The 18,590-nt window shown below is 44.5% G+C and overlaps 1 protein-coding gene across 1 annotated transcript in view; it reads left to right on the forward strand.

Moving 5' to 3' along the window:
- The first annotated feature begins 4,697 nt into the window (after positions 1-4,697).
- SSUH2 (ssu-2 homolog) overlaps positions 4,698-18,590 on the forward strand; it is a 28,997-nt gene continuing 15,104 nt past the window's right edge. The window contains exons 1-5 of the mRNA XM_054595272.1: positions 4,698-4,725; positions 14,704-14,802; positions 15,123-15,204; positions 16,512-16,641; positions 17,887-17,947. Of these exons, the coding sequence (XP_054451247.1) occupies positions 4,698-4,725; positions 14,704-14,802; positions 15,123-15,204; positions 16,512-16,641; positions 17,887-17,947 (400 nt within the window). The remainder of the gene's footprint in view (positions 4,726-14,703; positions 14,803-15,122; positions 15,205-16,511; positions 16,642-17,886; positions 17,948-18,590) is intronic.

Raw genomic sequence — 18,590 nt, forward strand, 5'->3', positions numbered from 1 at the left:
CACTGCCCTGAGTGGCAGCAGCATGAGAGGATGCAATAACCCCACCCCCAGGAGGGACCCTGCCCTGCCCTGTGGTGTCTAAGCCTGATTACTGAGTGTAGAGTGACTAGATTAACAACTGAAGGAGACAGCCACAGACAGTAGATTCCTGGAAGTCTCGAACAGACTACCTGAGATCAGACAGGGTCAACATCTGACATCATCAGAGGCAGATCAAGAAAGTAAAAACAGTTATCTACTACCATAGAAGATCACAACCCCACAAAGTCAGGGCATCAAGACAGATCAATTTAAGAAGCAGAAGGAAAAAAGAAGTCTCACAAATAATGGGAAGACAAAGAAATACCCCCCAATCAAAGGGAAAGGAGGAAACTCCAGAAAGAGAACTCAATGAAATAGAGGCAAGTAAACTATCAGATATTGAGTTCAAAACAATGGTTCTAAGGAAACTCAATGAGCTCAGTGAGCTCAGGTAGAATTACAAAAAACTGCAGGGAAACTACAAGAATCTTACTGCAAACTATATCAGCATGAAAAAGGACATAGAAACTATCAATGAGAGACAAGAGGAAATGAAGAATACAATTTCTGAATTGAAGAACACAGTACAAGGAATCAAAAGTAGGCTCAATGAAGCAGAAGATCAAATAGGCAAGCTGGAGGACAAAGTAGAAAAAAGCTCACAGAAAAAACAAGAAAAAGAAAAAAGACTCAGATAGAATGAAGAGGCATTGAAGGAAATGTAGGACAACCTGAAATGTAATAATATCTGTATACTTGGGATACCAGAAGGAGAAGAAGAAGGGCAAGGGATAGGGAACCTGTTTGAAAAAGTAATGATGGAAAACTTCCCTAATTTGAGGAGAGAAAAAGTCACACAAGTCCTGGAAGCACAGAGGGTCCCATTCAACAGGAACCCAGTGAGGCCCACTCCAAGACACATCGTCTTTAAAATAGCAAATATCAAAGACAAACAGAGAATCCTAAAGGAAGCAATAGAGAAACAGGTAGTAACATACAAGGGAACATCCATATGGATAGCAGCTGACTTCTCAACAGAAATACTACAAGCCAGAAGGGAATGGTAAGAAATATTCCAAGTAATGAAAAACAAAGACCTGCAACCAAGACTGCTCTACCCAGCAAGGCTTTCAATTCAAATGGAAGGTGAAATAAAGGGTTTCCCGGACAATAGAAGCCTAAAAGAATACACCTCCACCAAACCAGCATTGCAAAATATGCTAACGGGACTGCTTTAAAAAGATGAAGAAAAAGTTTCTATGAATACCTAGTTCCTTTCACAGTTGTCAATACTTGATATTACCAATATTTTTAAAACTTATTAACCTGATTGTGATGAAGATGTGTAATTTTAGTTTTTCCTTTATTATTTGTTGAAACTAAACCTGTTTTTGTATATTTCTTGCCTATTTCTATTATTTTTAAAAAGGTTTAAATGACTTTTTGGTATTCTTTATCCATTTTTTGATTAAATGTTTGTAGAATTTTTTCCCCTAAAAAACCCCAAAAAACTATTAACCCTTTTTCAGATGTGTTGCAAATACTTTCCTATTATATTACTTGTCCTTTAGCTTTTTTTATATGTATATTACTATATAGTCTTAAATGTTTAATATAGCCATATTGTCAATATTTAAAACTTCTGGGCTTGAATAGTTTACTTCAGGGTAAGAAAAATATTATTTTGTATTTTCTCCTAAAACTCCTTTGATTATACATATTGATTTTTAATTCACCTGAATATTTTTTGTATAATGTGTGAAATAGTGCTCTATATTTGTTTTATTTCAAGTAATAGTGGTCCATGCACCTTATATGTTAAATAAGCCTTATTTTCCCCATTGATTTGAAAAATCAATTTAATCATATATTACATTGTTAGATACACACACACACACATTTGTTTCTAGAATGCTCATTTTATTTCATTGATTTACTTGATTATTTCTGTGCCGGCGTCATGTTTTAATTGCTGAGACTTTATAATGGATTTAAATTTTTTAATGCTTTATAATGGATTTTGACTGTGTGGCCTCCTTCAAAAAAATAAATAAGATCTGCATTTAAAAAAAAAAGAAAGAAAATATAGAAAAAAAGAAAGAAAGAGGGAACTACTACCTTTTGCGACAACATGGATGGTACTGGAGAATATTATGCTAAGTGAAATGAGCCAGTTGGTGAAAGACAAATACCATATGATCTCACCTATAAATGGAATCTATTCAACAAAATAAACTGACGAACAAAGTAAAGCACAGGCATGGAAACATGGAGCAGACTGAAAGTGACCAGAGGGGATGAGGATGGAGGACAATGGTGGAAAGTAGGAACTAAACAAAGAACATGTATGAATGACTCATGGACATGGACAACAGAGTGGGAATTGACTGTGGGGGGGGGGCGGGTGGGGGGGGAGGGCAAAAGGAGAAAAACTGAGGCAACCGTAATAGAATAAACATGATTTAATAATAAAAAATTTTTTAAAAAAGTGATCAAGATATAGTAGTGGTACATTGTTTTAGTTAATCCGCAGGTAGTCAATCACTGTATGTATTGATTATCTATCTATACTATCTGTCTATCTATCATCTATCTATCTACCATGTTTCAGCTCAAATACACACACATACATACGTGTGCAGACACAGACATATGAGGTCTGTTGGGAAAAAGTCCAGCCATTGTTAATATAATGAGAATGGTTTGCATGACACATTGTAACTTGGCAGCCAAGGAGAGTGGACTGGAATGTGCCTGAAGTCACAATGGTGACTTTTCTGTGCTAGTCAGTGGGGGCAATAGATACCATTGAGTGAGCATGTGTACTGTGTGGCCTCCTTCAAAATGACTGAGCTAGTAGAGCAACGAATCTGCATCAAATTTTGTGTTAAAATTGAACATTCCTCCATGGAAACTATTCAGAAGATTCTAAAGGCCACAGATATGGCCAACCAGTGACTGGCAGCTTCATCATGACAACATGCCTTCCCATGCATCACATCCCATGCAGTTTTTGGTGAAATATCAAATCACCCAGATGACTTGGTTCTACTACAGTCCAGATTTGGTGCCCTGTGACTTCTGGCTTTTCCATAAACTAAAATTACTTTTGAAAGGGAAGAGATTTCAGACTGTTGATGAGATTCAGGAAAATATAATGGAGCAGCTGATGGTGATTGAGAGAACTATGTGAGATTCCAAGGTGCCTACTTTGAAGGAAACTTAAGCATCATTATCCTACGGACAATGTTTTTTGTACTTTGTATCTTCTTCAATAAATGCCTCTATTTTTCATAGTGCATGGCTGGATACTTTCTGGACAGCCCCCCCCCCCACTATGTTTAGAGTAAAATATACACACATACATCCTGTTTCCATGGAGACAATTCTACAAGGGCTTAAAATCATTGCTTAATGTATAAAGGTATCAAAAGACTAATTCATTCTTCAGGATCTTGGTCTTTCTTGTGTGTAAACAGTAATGAAACTTACATAACTCTCAAGTTTAAGAAATTCAGTGCTCTTACCAACTGTAAAAACCTTGTGGGCATTGAGTCATCTGAGGGGATTTCAGAAGCATTTGTCAAATATTGCTGCTGCTTTCAGACTATCAATAACATTCTGTTGGGGGTGGGCAGTGAATAACGAGGGTGAAGGAAGTAGAAAGAGAGATTCAAAGCACTTTGTGGCATACCGTGGAGCTGTGTCTGTGTGGTGTGGCTGTGACAGATCAGTCAGAGTGCTTCCCTGATGGTGCAGTCACCAGTGTTCATGGAGGACTGTCATGCACATCCCCATGGGCCTTGCTGGGCTGGGCAGGCCAGGGCCCAGGCTACTTGCTTTGCCCTGTGGAGAAAGGCTTCCTTGGCCAGAGAGCTCTAGGCCCAAATGTAAGGAGCCATTGCCAAGAATGCAGCTCAGGGGGTGCCAGTGCACAAGGTTTCTACTTCTACCACCAGGTGACCAGGTAAATGTGTTCATTGTTTAGACTCACCCAGAGGAGAAGGGTGACCTTCCGAGAGGTTGAAGAAGTGCTGAGACACAAAACAAAAGGCTTGTAAAGAGATCTTGGAAAAAACTGCAGATATTTCACATGGGGCTAGGTTGCTATGGTCATACCAGGGGCCCACATAGCCTGGGTTGGGAGCTGGCTGTGCCCGCAATGTGCTGTGTGACCTTGTTTCTTTTCCAGTGAATGAGATTGATGCTCAAGACTTGAGAGGTCCCATCCATATTTTCTCTCCCCCTTGGGGAGATAACCTCCTTGAGGTTATTACAATTCTCTGTATCCCCTCTCCACCCCACAACACTCAGAAGTCTGACTTTGACCAATGAGCAATACAGCACAGTAATGAAGAGCTCCAACTTGACAGAAAAATGGGCATCATAAAACTGCCCACCTCATAGGGTTGTGAGGACACAGGTGTCTAGAGGCACCCAGCAAGAGACTGGTAAGTAGAAAGTCTGGTGCGTAGGAGCTCCAAGAACCCCTGTAGTTGGGTCCAGAGCAGCTGCTCTGATGGGCAAGGTACTTCCCTTCTGATGTTTCCCTCTGTTGTATTCAAATCAGGCAGCAATGGGCTGTCGTTCTGGGAGGGACCAAGGGTAGTCCCTCAGATCCCGGTGGCCTGAACCCACTGGAAGGGCAGAAACCTCTTTGGCTGGACATCTGGACCATGGACAGGGATCTGAATGATGAGGACAGTAAGTACAGCCGAGTGGGCGTGGGGTGCCCACCTCTGTAGCAGGCACTGAGCTGAAACCTTGCTCTGCCCTTAGTGCTATTTCAGGTTCTGTGTCTGCCCTGCTAAGAGCATCCCTTCCTTCCTTCCTCCCTTTCTTATGTCTGCAAAGCCCACTTACAGCCTGCAGTTCTTCTACATGGGTCTCTGGACAATGGAAAAGGATGGTAAAATCTCAAGATGAGAGCTTTTCTCCCCAACCATTATAAGACTGTCCAAATCTTATAATCTTTGTCCTTCCTTTCTCTAGTTGACAGTCCCACCTCCTCCAGAGCCAAGTGTAAGTGTGATTATCAGAATTCTTAGTCTCAGTTGGGTTCAGTTCTTAGATGAAGTTAATTTTAAAGAAATGTCACGAAAGGTCTTTTCTCATGGTCTCCCTCTAGCTAAGAGCTCACGTCTTCATCACTGCTCCTGAAACAGCCTGGGTGACCCCATCCTGTCATTACTGGGACAGAAATACAATGATATCTAAGGACTATTTAAAGAAATGAAGAAAGAAATGGTATTTTTAGGGAAAAAATGTGCTATGTTTAAAAAATGGAAATATTTTATTATGAATTTAGAATGGCGAATGTGGTACAGTATCTGACTGGGAACTAGGAGGCTAGGGTTCAAGTCCTGTCTCTGCTATGAATTGTCTGTGTAATCATGAGCAAGTTATTTAACCTCTCTGAGCCCCAATGTTCTCATCTATAAAAGGAGATTGGGTGAGGAGTTCTTAATTTGAAGACCATGAAGGTGTGGGCAAAATGTTGTGTGAATGTGTGGCTTAAAAAATTTTTTAAGTATATATTTTTTGGAGGTGGGGGTGCACAGATTTCATTTGAATCCCAGAGAGGCTTGTGACGCTCGTTCATTTTTATAGTTACTGACCTCAGTGACCTTGGAGATCCCTCAAAGGTCCAATACTCTCTGTTGTCTTTAATGATGTTCTCCTAAAGCTTTAAGCTTCAGAGCCAAAGTGGGATATAAAATGAACTTACACTAATCTTAGAGCTCAATTTAATTTTTTGGAATCCTTTTTCATATTGAAGTGGAAGCTGTATGAAGATATTTTAGCATGTGTTTGAGGAGGACCTAATCTGATATATTGGAAATTGTGTATTTATAGTCTTATTTTAATAAGTTTCTAAAAACATTCAAAGGCAATCTTTCCTCTTCAAAATACTGCTCATTAGCAGTCTTTCAATTTATGCTTGGAGTTTCTCTTAGTAGAAATGGGCTAAGTCAAATCTCAATTCAAACGCAAACTGCACCTTCTAATTGCTGGGTGACTTTGCTTAAGTCACTTAACCACTCTGAGCTTTATTTCCCCCAATTAAAATAGAGATGGTGTCATATTAAAGATTTAGTAAAGGATTAATTGGATGTATTGGGTTGGCCAAAGAACCCACTATGTTTTCTTCATAAAATGAAAGACACATTTTTCATTTTGACCTATAACTTTATTGATTTGGATATTTTGAGTATGTTGGCTATCTCCCGCTATTGGCTTCTAGTGGGTAGAGGCCAGGGGTGCTGCTAAACATATTCTAATGCCTAAGACAGCCCCACAGCAAAGAATTATTTGGTCAAAATGTCAACAGTACCAAGAAACTTCACAAACCACTGCGTAAGTCTTTTTTTTGTTGTTGCATTTCAGTTGTATATTTTTCTTGAAATAATAAAGTATAATATGTTGAAAATGTTGCATATTTTCTTCCATCTTCAATATTAAAATAACTGCACAAAAATTCACCAATTTTGGTGTTTTTTTTTTTAGTGCATGCTGATATGACAGCTGTCACAATACAATCTAACAAAATTGTTTTGAATGAAGTTGAAGACAACTAAGCACTATTAGAGCCATAGTTGGAAAAATGTAATGTACTTTTTGGCCAACCCAACAAAATCCCTAAAACATCACTCAGTCCAGAGTAAGCATAAAATAAATATTGGCTCTGGAAAATTATCAGATTTTGTCCCCCAAAGCTTCAAAATTAAACTGTTATTAATGGATGGTATTATCACCTGTGATGTTTCTGCTTTTGGCATCATCCTTTTAGTAAGCAAGATGAGAGTAAGGTGAATGCTTTGGTTCCCTTACAATTCTGAAATTTATAATAGACCTTACTGATGTCATAGGGTTGCCCTACGTGCTGATTTCTAATATAATCAAACCTTAGGTCAGCACTTAGGGTCTACTGTAATGGATGGAATTATCCAGAAAAGATTTTTAGAAATGAAGTTGATGAACTCTGGAACATTGTAAATTTTTTTCTCCAGGTTTCAGACTTACTGATTGCTATGGGACTTCCATAATTTACATGTTCCATCTTAGGTGACAGATGGCTGCCTACTGTATCCAGTTGAGGTACCCTTCCCAGTCACTAAAGTGCTGTCCCTTAGTTTTTGAGTCTATAATGTGGGCAGCTTCAGCAAGAGAGTTATCTTCCTCCAGTGACACATACTTTGGGCATGGGTGGGGCATTCTGGGATGTGGCTCCCACATGGAAGGCTGACCAACACTGCCACCGTCATGCCAGGTTGCCTCTGTCAGTGTCGCCAACTAGAGGCAGCATCAGCCACCACTGACTGGAACACCTTCAGTGGTGGGCTGACCCCCTCTGCAGTTGACACTGTTACAAGTTCTCTTATACTGAGTCTATATCTCTTTCCCTAGAGCTTCTATTATTTGGTATTTATTCTATACCCAACCTCTGCCCCTGCCCAGGTTATTCAGAACCTGTCCTTCTTATGTTTAAAATAAGAACTCTTCAGTCTTTTTTGTTTAGCTTAACCAAGTCCTGCTTCTTCAGTGGTCCCAGATATAATGTGCTTTTACTCACCCTTCTCTTGGAGGGAGACTTAAACCCCTACCAGAAATGGTAAGCAAGAGCCTCTTCAGGTAAGATGGGCTGTACCTAGAGCCCCTGGTAATTTTGGGAGGAGGTTGCTCTGGTCCAGGACCATTGGTCCTTGGTGGCACCTCCGTACTCCTGGGCACTGGTCCCTAGGGAGGAGGGGGCAACGATCTGAGGCCACAAAATTGTCACCATCAGTGACTCATTGCTGAAGAGGTGGGACTCTCCCCTTGGCATCCAGACCAGCTCAGCTTCCCCAAGGTTTATTCATTAGAGTGCCCCTCACCCCTGCTGAGTTGGGATTCGCAATCTGGATCAGAAGTCATCACGGCTACTTGAAACTATCACTGGACTTCCAGGCAGGGGCCCAGCTGCCAAGAGCCTTGGTCACTGGCCTTGGGGCCTCAGTGTTTTTCACACATCGCTTAGGGTGCAGGCATGGCCACCAGGAATGCAGGTCTTCCCTGACAGCTGGGCCCTGACCTGATGGGATCCATCTGGTCGTTCCTGTAGGTGGCCCAGCCACATTCCTGCAAGGAGACTGTGGGTCTGGAAACTCCTAATGGAAACATACTGTCCCGTTAGGGGAGTAAGAAATAAAAGCTTTAATGACATCATATAATAGCTTATAGAAGATTACAAGAAATCTCCCAAATTTGTTTGCAGAGCCCTGTCTTATCCACAGCACTATTTGCTCCTCTCGGTGACTGTACTCCTTGAGCCCTGTTTTATGGAAAGGATATGAAGGCCCTAAAAAAGTTAAGTGAGTTTTCCTGTAAGACTACACAGCAGGCTACCTATTTTGTGCTGTGCTCATGGCTGGGGGGACAAAGATGAATAAAACATCGACCTACCTTCAAAGTGTTAAAAGTCTAGTAGGGAAGGCAGACCCCAAACAGATATTTTACAAATGCTAATTCTTGTAAAGCCATTTGGCAAAAGCAGTGGTAGAGAGTGGAATTCTCTTTCAAAAACAATGGAGTTCTGAGGTCACAGAGAAGGAGAACTACTCCCAGGCTGACTTTGCTGGAAGGAGGTGAGGCTTGGGCTGAGTTAGGCTGAACCAGGTGATGGGGTGTTATAGGCAGGAACAGCCAGAGCAAGGGCTGTGAGAAATAGCATGGTGTATGTATGAGCATAAATGTAAACCTCTGTATCATGAAATGACAAGTCACCTCTAGGAAGGAGAGGCAGCTCTTAGAAAGCCCAGCCCCTATGTGGGCCTCTCTGGGCGCGATGGCACTTTCCACAAAGCATGAGCTCTACATTCCCACTTACTGGAAACGTGTTGTAACATTTGCTGCTTCTTTCTTGGCCCATCAGAGGGGCGTACATAACTCCAGGGAAAACTTCTTTCCCCCGTTTCTCTTAGTGTTGGTTTCACTGCATTATATTTGCTTCCCCAAGTACTTTCTCAGTGGTTCCTGCCCTAAAGCTGCCACACTTCTCTCTCAAGCCTCAAGCAGGCTTCTCTCTCTCTCTCTCTCTCTCCCCCTTTCTACTCTGTTGTATGTGCCTACCCCCTCACCCTCCCCAGTTAGCTGTCTTCCCTCCTTTCACCCTGTTCTGGACAGCATAGGAAAAGTGTTTCCCCATCATGTGAGCAGATGAGAATCTTCTCTTCCTGTCCCACAGGGAATATAGGGTCTTATCTGAGAAGTTCAGGCGCTTGGACAGTAGCTGTGGGTAGCAGCGAGCCACTGCAGTATTTAAGAGAGGGGATGACCTGGTCAGGCTTTCTGGTCTTGCTAGGAAGCCCTTTAATGAGTGTAGCCAATTATTTGTTTTTTCTTCTTGGCAAAACAGAACTTCTTTCTTTTGCTTATCTTATAATCACCTGAACCTCCTTATCTTTCTCTTTTCTATTATTTTAAATTGTGGTAAAATACATATAACATAACATTGGCCATCTTAACCATTTTTAAGTGTGTCGTTCAGTGGCATTAAGCTCATTCACATTGTTGTGCAACTATCATCACCATCCACCTCCGGAATGTTTTCATTGTCCCCAACTGAAACTGCACACATTATATTAAAACTCCCCATTCCCCCCACCTCTACTCCTGGAAAACACCATTATACTTTCTGTCTCTGTAACTTTGACCACTTGGATATCTCTTTCACCTTCTTCAGTATGATTTAAATGAAGTAATTTATGTACACTAACTGTATGCAAGAAGCAGGGTTCTCTGTCTAAAAGGGGTTTTCATACCTGCTGAAGAAGATAGAATATAAAACAAAGTAAAGCAAGAGAGCAGTAGGGAGCCATCTGAACAGAGAAGTGGCACAATTTCAGTACTTGTAAGATGATTAATCTGGAATTAGGAACAGAAGATATGGGTTCCATTTATGCTCTGAAATAAAGGGATTGGCATTTAAGAGAGGAAGTTAAGAGGTTACCCATTTAATTATGCCTTTTCTCTGCAAGGAAAATTCCCTTCTGTACCAACAAAAAATAGCTGGTGGCTGGGGAGCAGAAACACTGCCTTAGTAACACTGCAAAGCTTTCTCAGCAACTATTTGATGCCGTTTGCATGGAGCAGCAGGGTATTCAGCCAAGAGGAAAGTTGGCTTGAAGTACTAAGTTCTAAGTACTGAGCTCTAAGTACTCTTTCTGATTCTGCTATGAAGGTCTGAGCTTGTCGACCCAGATCACATCTCTGAGCCTCATCTCGTTCTGTTACAAAATGGGGAAAACAGTGGTTGTAAAGCGCAAAAAAGACCATGCCTGCGGCATCCTTTTCTGAGCCACAGGACAAAATACGTGTGTGAGGGTGGGGTGGCTCAGCTGGGCAACTGCCCTGGAACTCAGCCCTAATACCATGGAAACAGTGAAGTGCCTGGTGGCCCCCTCTGGAGTGACCTACGCTGGGTGTCACACAATGCCTCGTGACGTCCGCGTTCCTGTTGTGCCTGATGAGATCTGCACAGGAAATGACGCATCCGTCTGCAGCTCAGCCTGGAGTCCTTTATTTTTGTACATAACATAATGGTGAGATTAATTTAGCTCTGACGAATTATGACCACCCCGGGAGGTCAGGGTGGCTCCTGGTTGATGGATGGAGCTCTGAGTTTCCCACCTCTCATTCTTCCCCTCTTCCTGTCCCTTTGTTTGGCTTCCATCAAGACATAACAGCCATATGGCACTTCCCTGTCTTCTTGTGGAAGACAGTACTGATGTCTTCGCTGGCCCAAGACTTCTGGGTGGGCAGGGGCCATCCCAGGGGAATGGGCTGTGGTGGTCTTGCCTTTTTTTCCTATGCTTGACATTTCCATTGTCCCCCGGCTCAAAGGAACACAAAGAAAGGGGAAGACCTTGGCTCTTCGGGTTCATGGCATTGACGGAGCATTTATTAAAGGCCAGGCTCAGGGCCCAGAGCTATGTATGCATTGTGCCACTAGATGGGCACTGTTTTCTGCTGTTTCATAACTGGGGTAGTTGAGTTCTGCAATGATGTGTGGTTCCAACAGTGTCTTGTATGACAGGGCTCATCTGCAGGGCATCAGAGCCCAGGATTTTAACCACCGAGCCTTAGGGATTCTGAGTGCAGTTACTCTGGCTGCAGTCCAACCCTGACCTTCATCTTTGATTCTGATAACTGGGTTCATGGGAACTGCAATGGATGCGCATGGGTCTTGGTCCCAGAAAGTTCAAATTCCAGCCTCCACCTTCTTGGACCCCTCAAATCCATCCACACAGGGTGAGCAAAATACAGCTCAAGGGCCATATCTGACCCATAGCCTGTTTTTGAAAAGTTTTATTGGAATAAAGCCACTCTTATTCAATTGTGTATAGTCCGTGGCTGCTTTGAGGCCACAATAACCAAGCTGAGTAACTGAGACGACTACATGGCCCACAGAGTCTATGATGTTTTCCACCTGATTATTTACAGAAAATGTTTGCTGGTCCCTGGGTCCCCGGTGGCTAAAATAGCTTAGAAAACTAATAAACTCATTAGAAACAATACAATATTGGGAACCAAGATATGACTATTAAGTCCATGTTATCATTTGGGGACTTCAGTCCTCACTGGCAGGCTTCAGTTTGAAGCTTTGGGATGATGTCACTATGTGCCACACCTATGACTGTCCTGGCTCTCTCACCTGTTTCTTGGCAGAATCATTTGCTTATGGACATAGGTTTTCCTGCTAAAAAAAAAGGCACTCTCTACGCCTGCAAACACTCTTCTATTTCACTGTTCTTTCTAAGTTCCCTGCAAGGAGAAGGAAACTTAGAGGTGCATATGTATTTGAGGACAAAGACGTTTCTAATTTGGGAAGAGGATAGAGCAGGTTTGTTCATTTGTCTTAATGACACCGCCTCCTCCTCATTGTTCTTGGCCATGTGTTTTGGGATTTTAGGCTTTCTCTCCACCTGCTGTCTCCACTTCCAGACACACTAGGCTGCTCCAATTTAAAACAAGATCTGCTTAGTCTTCTGAACTCTGTTTTTATTAAACTCCAAAGGACAGGACATAGTTTTATTTTTGTGGTGGTCAAGAGCTACACACTTAAAGAGCTGCCAAAAGAAAAAGAAAAAACCTAAAAAAGCTCTAGGTGAATATGGCAGATCAACTGGAAGTTTGACCTGAGTGTTCTTCAGAGACTTAATGCAGAGAGAAACACCTTCCATTGACCATTTTTACTGGTTTACCCCTTACAGCCAACTTCCTGTGATTAAATGGGCAGCTAGAAAGATAGTTGAGGGATTCTTGACCCTCAGCATGGGGGCTTCCGGGGACAGGTTTGAAGGGTGGCCCAGTAGGATGGCACTGGAACAACGAGCCCCTATCCTGCTCTGATTCCACCACTGTGCACCCTAGGGATTCTGGAGTAACCTCTTGGAGCCTCAGACTCCTCATGTCGGGTGGAGTTAGAAGCCCTGCCTTCCGTACCTCCAGGTGGGAGGGTGGGGTGAAGCAGCCAGTGTGTGGGGAGGTGCTGCATGAGTTTTCCCGCGTTTCTGGGGCTAGTTCTTATATTATGCCTTCTTGCTTAGAGGCTCAGGCCATGTGTATCTACATCATAGCCAGGCACATCAAGATGAGATTTTAAACATTTTTAAATTTTTTAAAATTTAATATTATTTCATATTAGTTTCAGGTGTATAGCATACTGGTTAGACAATCATATACTTTACAAAGTGATCTCCCTGATGTTTATAGTACCCACCTGGCACCATACATAGTCATTACAATATTACTGACTATATTTCATATGCTGTACTTTCTATCTCTGTGACTATTTTCTAAATACAAACTTGTACTTCTTACTTCCCTTATTTTTTCACCCAGACCCAAAGTTCCCCTGTTTTCTGGCAACCATCAGTCTGTTCTCTGAGTCTGTAAGTTTGTTTCCATTTTGTTTTTTCATTTATTTTTTTTCTTTAGACTCCACATATAAGTGAAATCAGTAGATTTATAGTGAGTGATTCTTACATAGGGTTTGCCTCATAAAAGTGCTTGGAAAGAACATGGGCTTTGGAGACCAGTGGACCATTGTTTGAACCCAGATCTATCACTACTGGCTGTGTGATCTTGGGTGAGTCACCACCTTTCTGAGCCTCAGTCTTCTCGTTGGTAGAATGGGGTGGGATTGGTCTGTCAGTGCAGGTCATCCGACAAGCAGACATCAAGGTGGCATTAGATGTGCCACAGGTCTCTTGGGGACACCTGTGAAGGTGAGGAAAAAGGAGAGGGAGCAGACAGAGGTAGGGGCAGCCTTCAGACCTCAATGCAGGACAGACAGGTAAGAGGAGATCAGGCAGGATGGAGCGTGAGCAGAAGGAACCTTAGAACATGGTATGGTTCTAAGAAAGTCTTGCCCAGGTCTGTGGGGAGGGGTTCCCAGAGCAAAGAGTGCCCATTGCAGGAAGCTATGTAACAAACTGCTTCACATCTCACTGCCTTCAAACAACAGCCATTTTAATATATTTAATAATTTTGCAAGACAAAAATTTTGGCAGGGCTCAACTGGGTGATTCTTCTTCTCTGTGTGTAATGGATTAGGTCTGTCTTTACAGTTTGGGCTGCTGTAACAAAAACATCATAGACTGGGGGTCTTAAACAACACACATTTATTCCTTATAGCTCTGGAGGCTGGGAAGTTCAAGATCAAGGTACTGGCAGATCTGGTGTCTGCTGAGGACCCACTTCTGGCTTGTAGACAGCTGCCTTCTCACTATGTGCTCACATGCCAGAGAAAGAACACCTGGTCTCTTTCTCTTTTTGCAAGGACACTAACCCCAACATGGAGGCTCTGCTCTTGTGACCTCATCTACATGCAATCTCTTCCCACAGACCCACCACCTAATACAATTCCACTGGGCATTAGGGTTTCAACATATGAATTGGCAGGAGGTTGTGGGAGTGACACAGCTATGTAGTTCACAACAGGTCACTCAGTGATATTTAGCGGGCAGCTTGGTCTGGCCTGGAGATTCCAGGATGGCTTTGCTCACATGCCTGGTGGCTTGGCCAAAGTGGCTGAAAGGCTAGGCTGTGCCTGTTCCTCTCCGTTTAGTCTTAGGACATCTCCGCACGGTCTGTCTAGTAGGATGGCCTGATTTCCTACATGACAGCTCAGGGCTCAAGCAGGAATTCTCCTAGAGACCAGAAGTAGACATCGCAGTCTCTTCATTGCTTCCATTGTGTTCCTTTGGTTGAAGTAGACTTGATCTTGCTCTGGTTCAAGAGGAGGAGACATAGATCCATCTTTCAATGAGAGAGAGGAGCCTTAAAGAAGTTTGACCATCTGTAATTCAGTATCTATCTCCAGGGTTGTGGAATGTGACAATATTTTTAAAATGCCTGTCAAAGTGTCTGGCACAGAGTAGGTAACCATCAAACAGGAGCTGCCGTTCTCAATGTTTTTTCCATTCTTAGTATAACTGCTGCAATTATCATACCCTCACCCCACCCCTTCTCACCCTGCAGATGTGTTCTGTCTCCTAAGGGTGCCAGAGGGAGACAGGTTTAGTTAAACTGAGGCTTCTTATAAGGCTTGTGCCTTCACTTGTCAGCTTCCTGTGAAGTTGCCACAGACTCCCTCCTATCCCCCCTCCTGAAGGCTCCGGACTGGCTGTCTTTCTGCAGATGTTGTGGACCTCTGCTTTGAGGCTGAGGGTCCCCTGGCACCCCCAGCTGAACTCCTGGAGAGGCTTCCCAGCTATGACTGCCTTTTTCAAGGAGGTGGTAAGTCTGTGGGGTCTTGGTTCTTGCAGCTTCTTCCTGGGGCTTCTCCTGGTTAGCCAGCACTGGGATAGCCCCTTTTTACTCTGGGAGCCTCAGGAAGCCCCTTGTCACTGTTGGGAGGGAATAGGAGGACATAGGGTATAAGCCCTGTGTCCATGAACAGTCCATGACCACATCCATTTAAGACCGGAGCGATGTTGGTCTGAGAACATTCTTTTTTTTCCCCTGCTCTTTCTCACATTCAGCCAGTCTTCTTTTTTCTTTTACCCACAGACATCTGTTCCTTTGAGCTAGCCCCCGACTCCCCCTTTCTTTTTCAGGACAGCAAATATTCTTCCCACCTTTGGAGACCCCACTGAGACCCCAGGGACAAAGGTGCTGGTCCTCGTTCCTGGAACACAGGTGAGTTGCAGGTGCACTCTGATGACCCTACCAGAACCATCACACAGGATCACGCATGGAGATGCTTCTTGTCCCCTTGACTTTGAGAGCCTTCCGTGGGGACCTCAAGGGCCACAGATGTCAACCCTGACAGTGCATCAGGGCCAGACCTCCTGGATTGGATTCTCCAGGGATGGAGGCTGGGAGTCTCTGTTTTGCCATGCTATGCAGGATGTTTGGCGACCAAGCCAGAGTTGAAAACTATAGTCGAAATCGGGGGTTGCAAACTATGGCCCCTGGGCCAAATCCAGCCCCCTGCCTGTTTTTATAAATTGGGTTTTATTGGAACATAGCCCCTCTTATCTGTTTCCTCACAGTCTGTGTCTGCTTTCCCACTCCAACAGGTGAATGGTTGAGACACAGAGTAGAGGACCCACAAAGCCTAAAATATTTACTGTCTGGCCCCTTACAGAAAAAGCTAGCTGCTCTCTGGAGAGGCCCACACCCTCCTTGTTTTGTGTTGGGGCAGAACTCCAATGTTACCACCAGCTTTGTGCAGAGAATAGAAAGCCTGGAGCACCTCCCTACCCCCTGCATTGGGAGCTGAGCTGCTGTGGAGAAATATATGAAGATGTGAGAGGGAGGCAGAAGGAGAGGACTCCTGCGTCCTGGATGGGTTGGGGCAGGAGAGCTTCACTAAGGAGGGGAGCTGGTAGCTGGGCCTACCTAAAGAGTTTTCCAGCATGAGGGGGAGGTGTCCCAAGAGAAGGAGGAAGAAGGGGCTGGTGATCTGCCTTCCTAGTGGCTGCGCCCTGGCCCAGCAGGCTCACGGTGAGTCATACGCTGTGGGTGCAGCTGTTGGATGGTTCTAGGCTGCTGTCTTTGCATGAAGTTGGTCACTGCTCCTCTGGCTGAGGTCAAGTTCCCCGAGATCAGGAGCCTCATCTAGCCTAACTCTGCCTCTTTAGCTGTGTGCTCTCTTCTCTGGCTGTCAGTTTTCCTCATCTGTAAAATGGCATAACTCATCTTTAAGGTTTTGGTTTTTTGTTGGTTTTTTTTTGAGTTCTAAGATTCTATCAGCCCTTCTCCTGAGATCTACACTTCAGCTAACGCAGCTTTGCTGTCCTCTAGAAAGGCCTGCAGCTCTCTCACCCCAGGCATGTGTTCACACAGTTTCCTTTGCTGAGATGCCCTTTCTCATTGGACTCCTGAGTGTTTTCCCACCACTGTGGGCCAGTTTCCATCTGCACGGTGAGGGGGCTGCCTGGCCTGGATGAGCCCACGAGCTCTCCCCAGGCCCTCCTGCCTCTCTGCTCTGTCCCTGGCAGAATCCCTGTGGTGACAGAGGAGGTGGCGCGTGAGGCCCTCCTGAGCTTCGTGAACTCGAAATGCTGCTATGGCAGCTCAGCTGCCAGTGACATCATCATCCAGGAGCTGAAGCAGCAGACCCTGTGCAGGGTAAGGACGCTGGCCTGGTGGGGTCCCATGTGACAGGAAACAGGAGATAGGAGGCTGGAGGGCAGTGTGTGTGAATGGCAGTGACATGTAAGTCCCTTCTGCGACCTCTCTGCTCTGCATTCTGAGTGATAATGCAAGGAGGAATTATTATCAATCATCATCGCAAAGCTTGAGTGTGCTAGGTTTCACGTAAAGGGTGCTACATATATGTCTTATCACATGCCCCCAGCTACCTGCATGGTAGGCATTATTATCGTCAGTTTGTAGAGGAGGAATTGGATGTCTAGATAGGCGAACATACTTGCCCAAAAATATGCAGCTTGAAGTAACTGAGCTGGGATTCATCAGATTTGTTGGCACCAAAGCTCATGTCCTCAAACACAAGACTGACTCGCTTCTATGAGGAGTGGGCTGACAGAGGTCCATCGACTCCCCTTCATCCCAGCTTCCTTTGCTTCTCCTATGTCAATTCTATGCCAAGGAACAATTTATTCATCAGTCAGCCTGGGGCCTGACACTCCAGGGAAATCTTACACTGAGGTCACAACTAGGACCACAGAAGGTACCTAGGTCACCTTCTATACTGACAGTGCCACGGGGCAGTGTCTAGGTACACATTTTCTAGTGGCACTGGCACAGCCATCCTCTGGTGAGCACACAATCACACAGAGATCAGAGGAGCCTCACAGAGAGTCCTTAGAGCAGGGATCTGGAGGAAGAGGGCCCTGTGTAGCTGTGTGGCCTTAATCAAGTCAACTGACCTCTCTGAGTCTCCATTTCCTCACATGGAAATGGAGGAGCAGGTGATGTCCAAGACTAGTTTTAGGTTTGTATTCTGTGGATGAGGCTCAAGAAGGAGGGTTTTACTATTAGGCAGATCAACTCTTCCAAAGGGGGACCCTTGCAGCAGTGGATTCCAGGGCCCTCCATCTGTCAGAAGGCTATTGCTGCTCCAAAACTTACCCCTAGAATGTTTCTATGTATAAAGAAATGGGGAACTGAAATTGCCCCGCTGTGAGCCTGTCAGGGGAGATTTTCTGGGGCTGACTGACCTCCCTGCAGATGTGCCGGCACATCTGGAACAGACATCACTGTTGCCAGCCTGTTCTAAGCAGCCCCCTGTGCCCTGCTTGGGACCATTGTGTCTCTCCACTGAGCCCCGGAAGGTGGGAGCTTCCTCTTTTTGCACAATGCTCTGTCTTTCTAAAGGGCATGAGTGTGAACCCACTGTCTTTTTCTCTCTAGTATCGACTGGAGACTTTCAGCGAATCCAGGATAAGTGAATGGACATTTCAACCCTTTACCAGTGAGTGAGTTGTCTGAAATCAGTTTAATTGGGAGCAAACATGGCAGGGGCTAGTCTTAGCCACTACATTGGGATGACAGGCTCTGCTCAGAGCCTTGGTTTCCCTGTCCCCCGTAAAATGAGAGGGTGGCTTTCATCTCAGACACTTCCGGTGCTGACTTAGCAGCTGCTTCCTGTCCAGAAAATGGTTTGTAGAAGGTCCTGAGAAAGTCTTGTGTTTGCCTTTGGCCACAGGCTGGTGCTGCCACTGGGGCTAGGTGGCACAGCCAACGTGTGTGTGTGGGCCCAGCCTGCCCCCCACCCCACCCCTGGGCCACAGTGCACCGTGCCATCCCACCCCCTGCTGAATGCCACTAAGGCTTCAAGTTCTGTCTGGGAAGCCCTACCCCCTACCTGTTTTCTCTGCTGACCACATTGCTTCATCCTTTGAGACTCAGGTCACAAGTCACCTCTTTTATGATGCCTTTCAGAATTTCTTCTCCTGCCACTCCCCTCCCCAGCAGAACTCTTGTCCAAAGCACTTATCATCATGGTTGTTGCTGTGTCTTTCTCCTTGAATGGAGGAGGAAGGAGATGGTGGGAATAGAGATGATATTTCTTGTTTATCGAGGCTTCAGCACATGCCGCCCCTGGCCAAGCATTT

This window comes from Pteronotus mesoamericanus, unplaced genomic scaffold (genome assembly GCF_021234165.1).
Source record: "Pteronotus mesoamericanus isolate MK-2021 breed Mesoamerican mustached bat unplaced genomic scaffold, CSHL_Meso_final scaffold_54, whole genome shotgun sequence".
Taxonomy (NCBI): domain Eukaryota; kingdom Metazoa; phylum Chordata; class Mammalia; order Chiroptera; family Mormoopidae; genus Pteronotus; species Pteronotus mesoamericanus.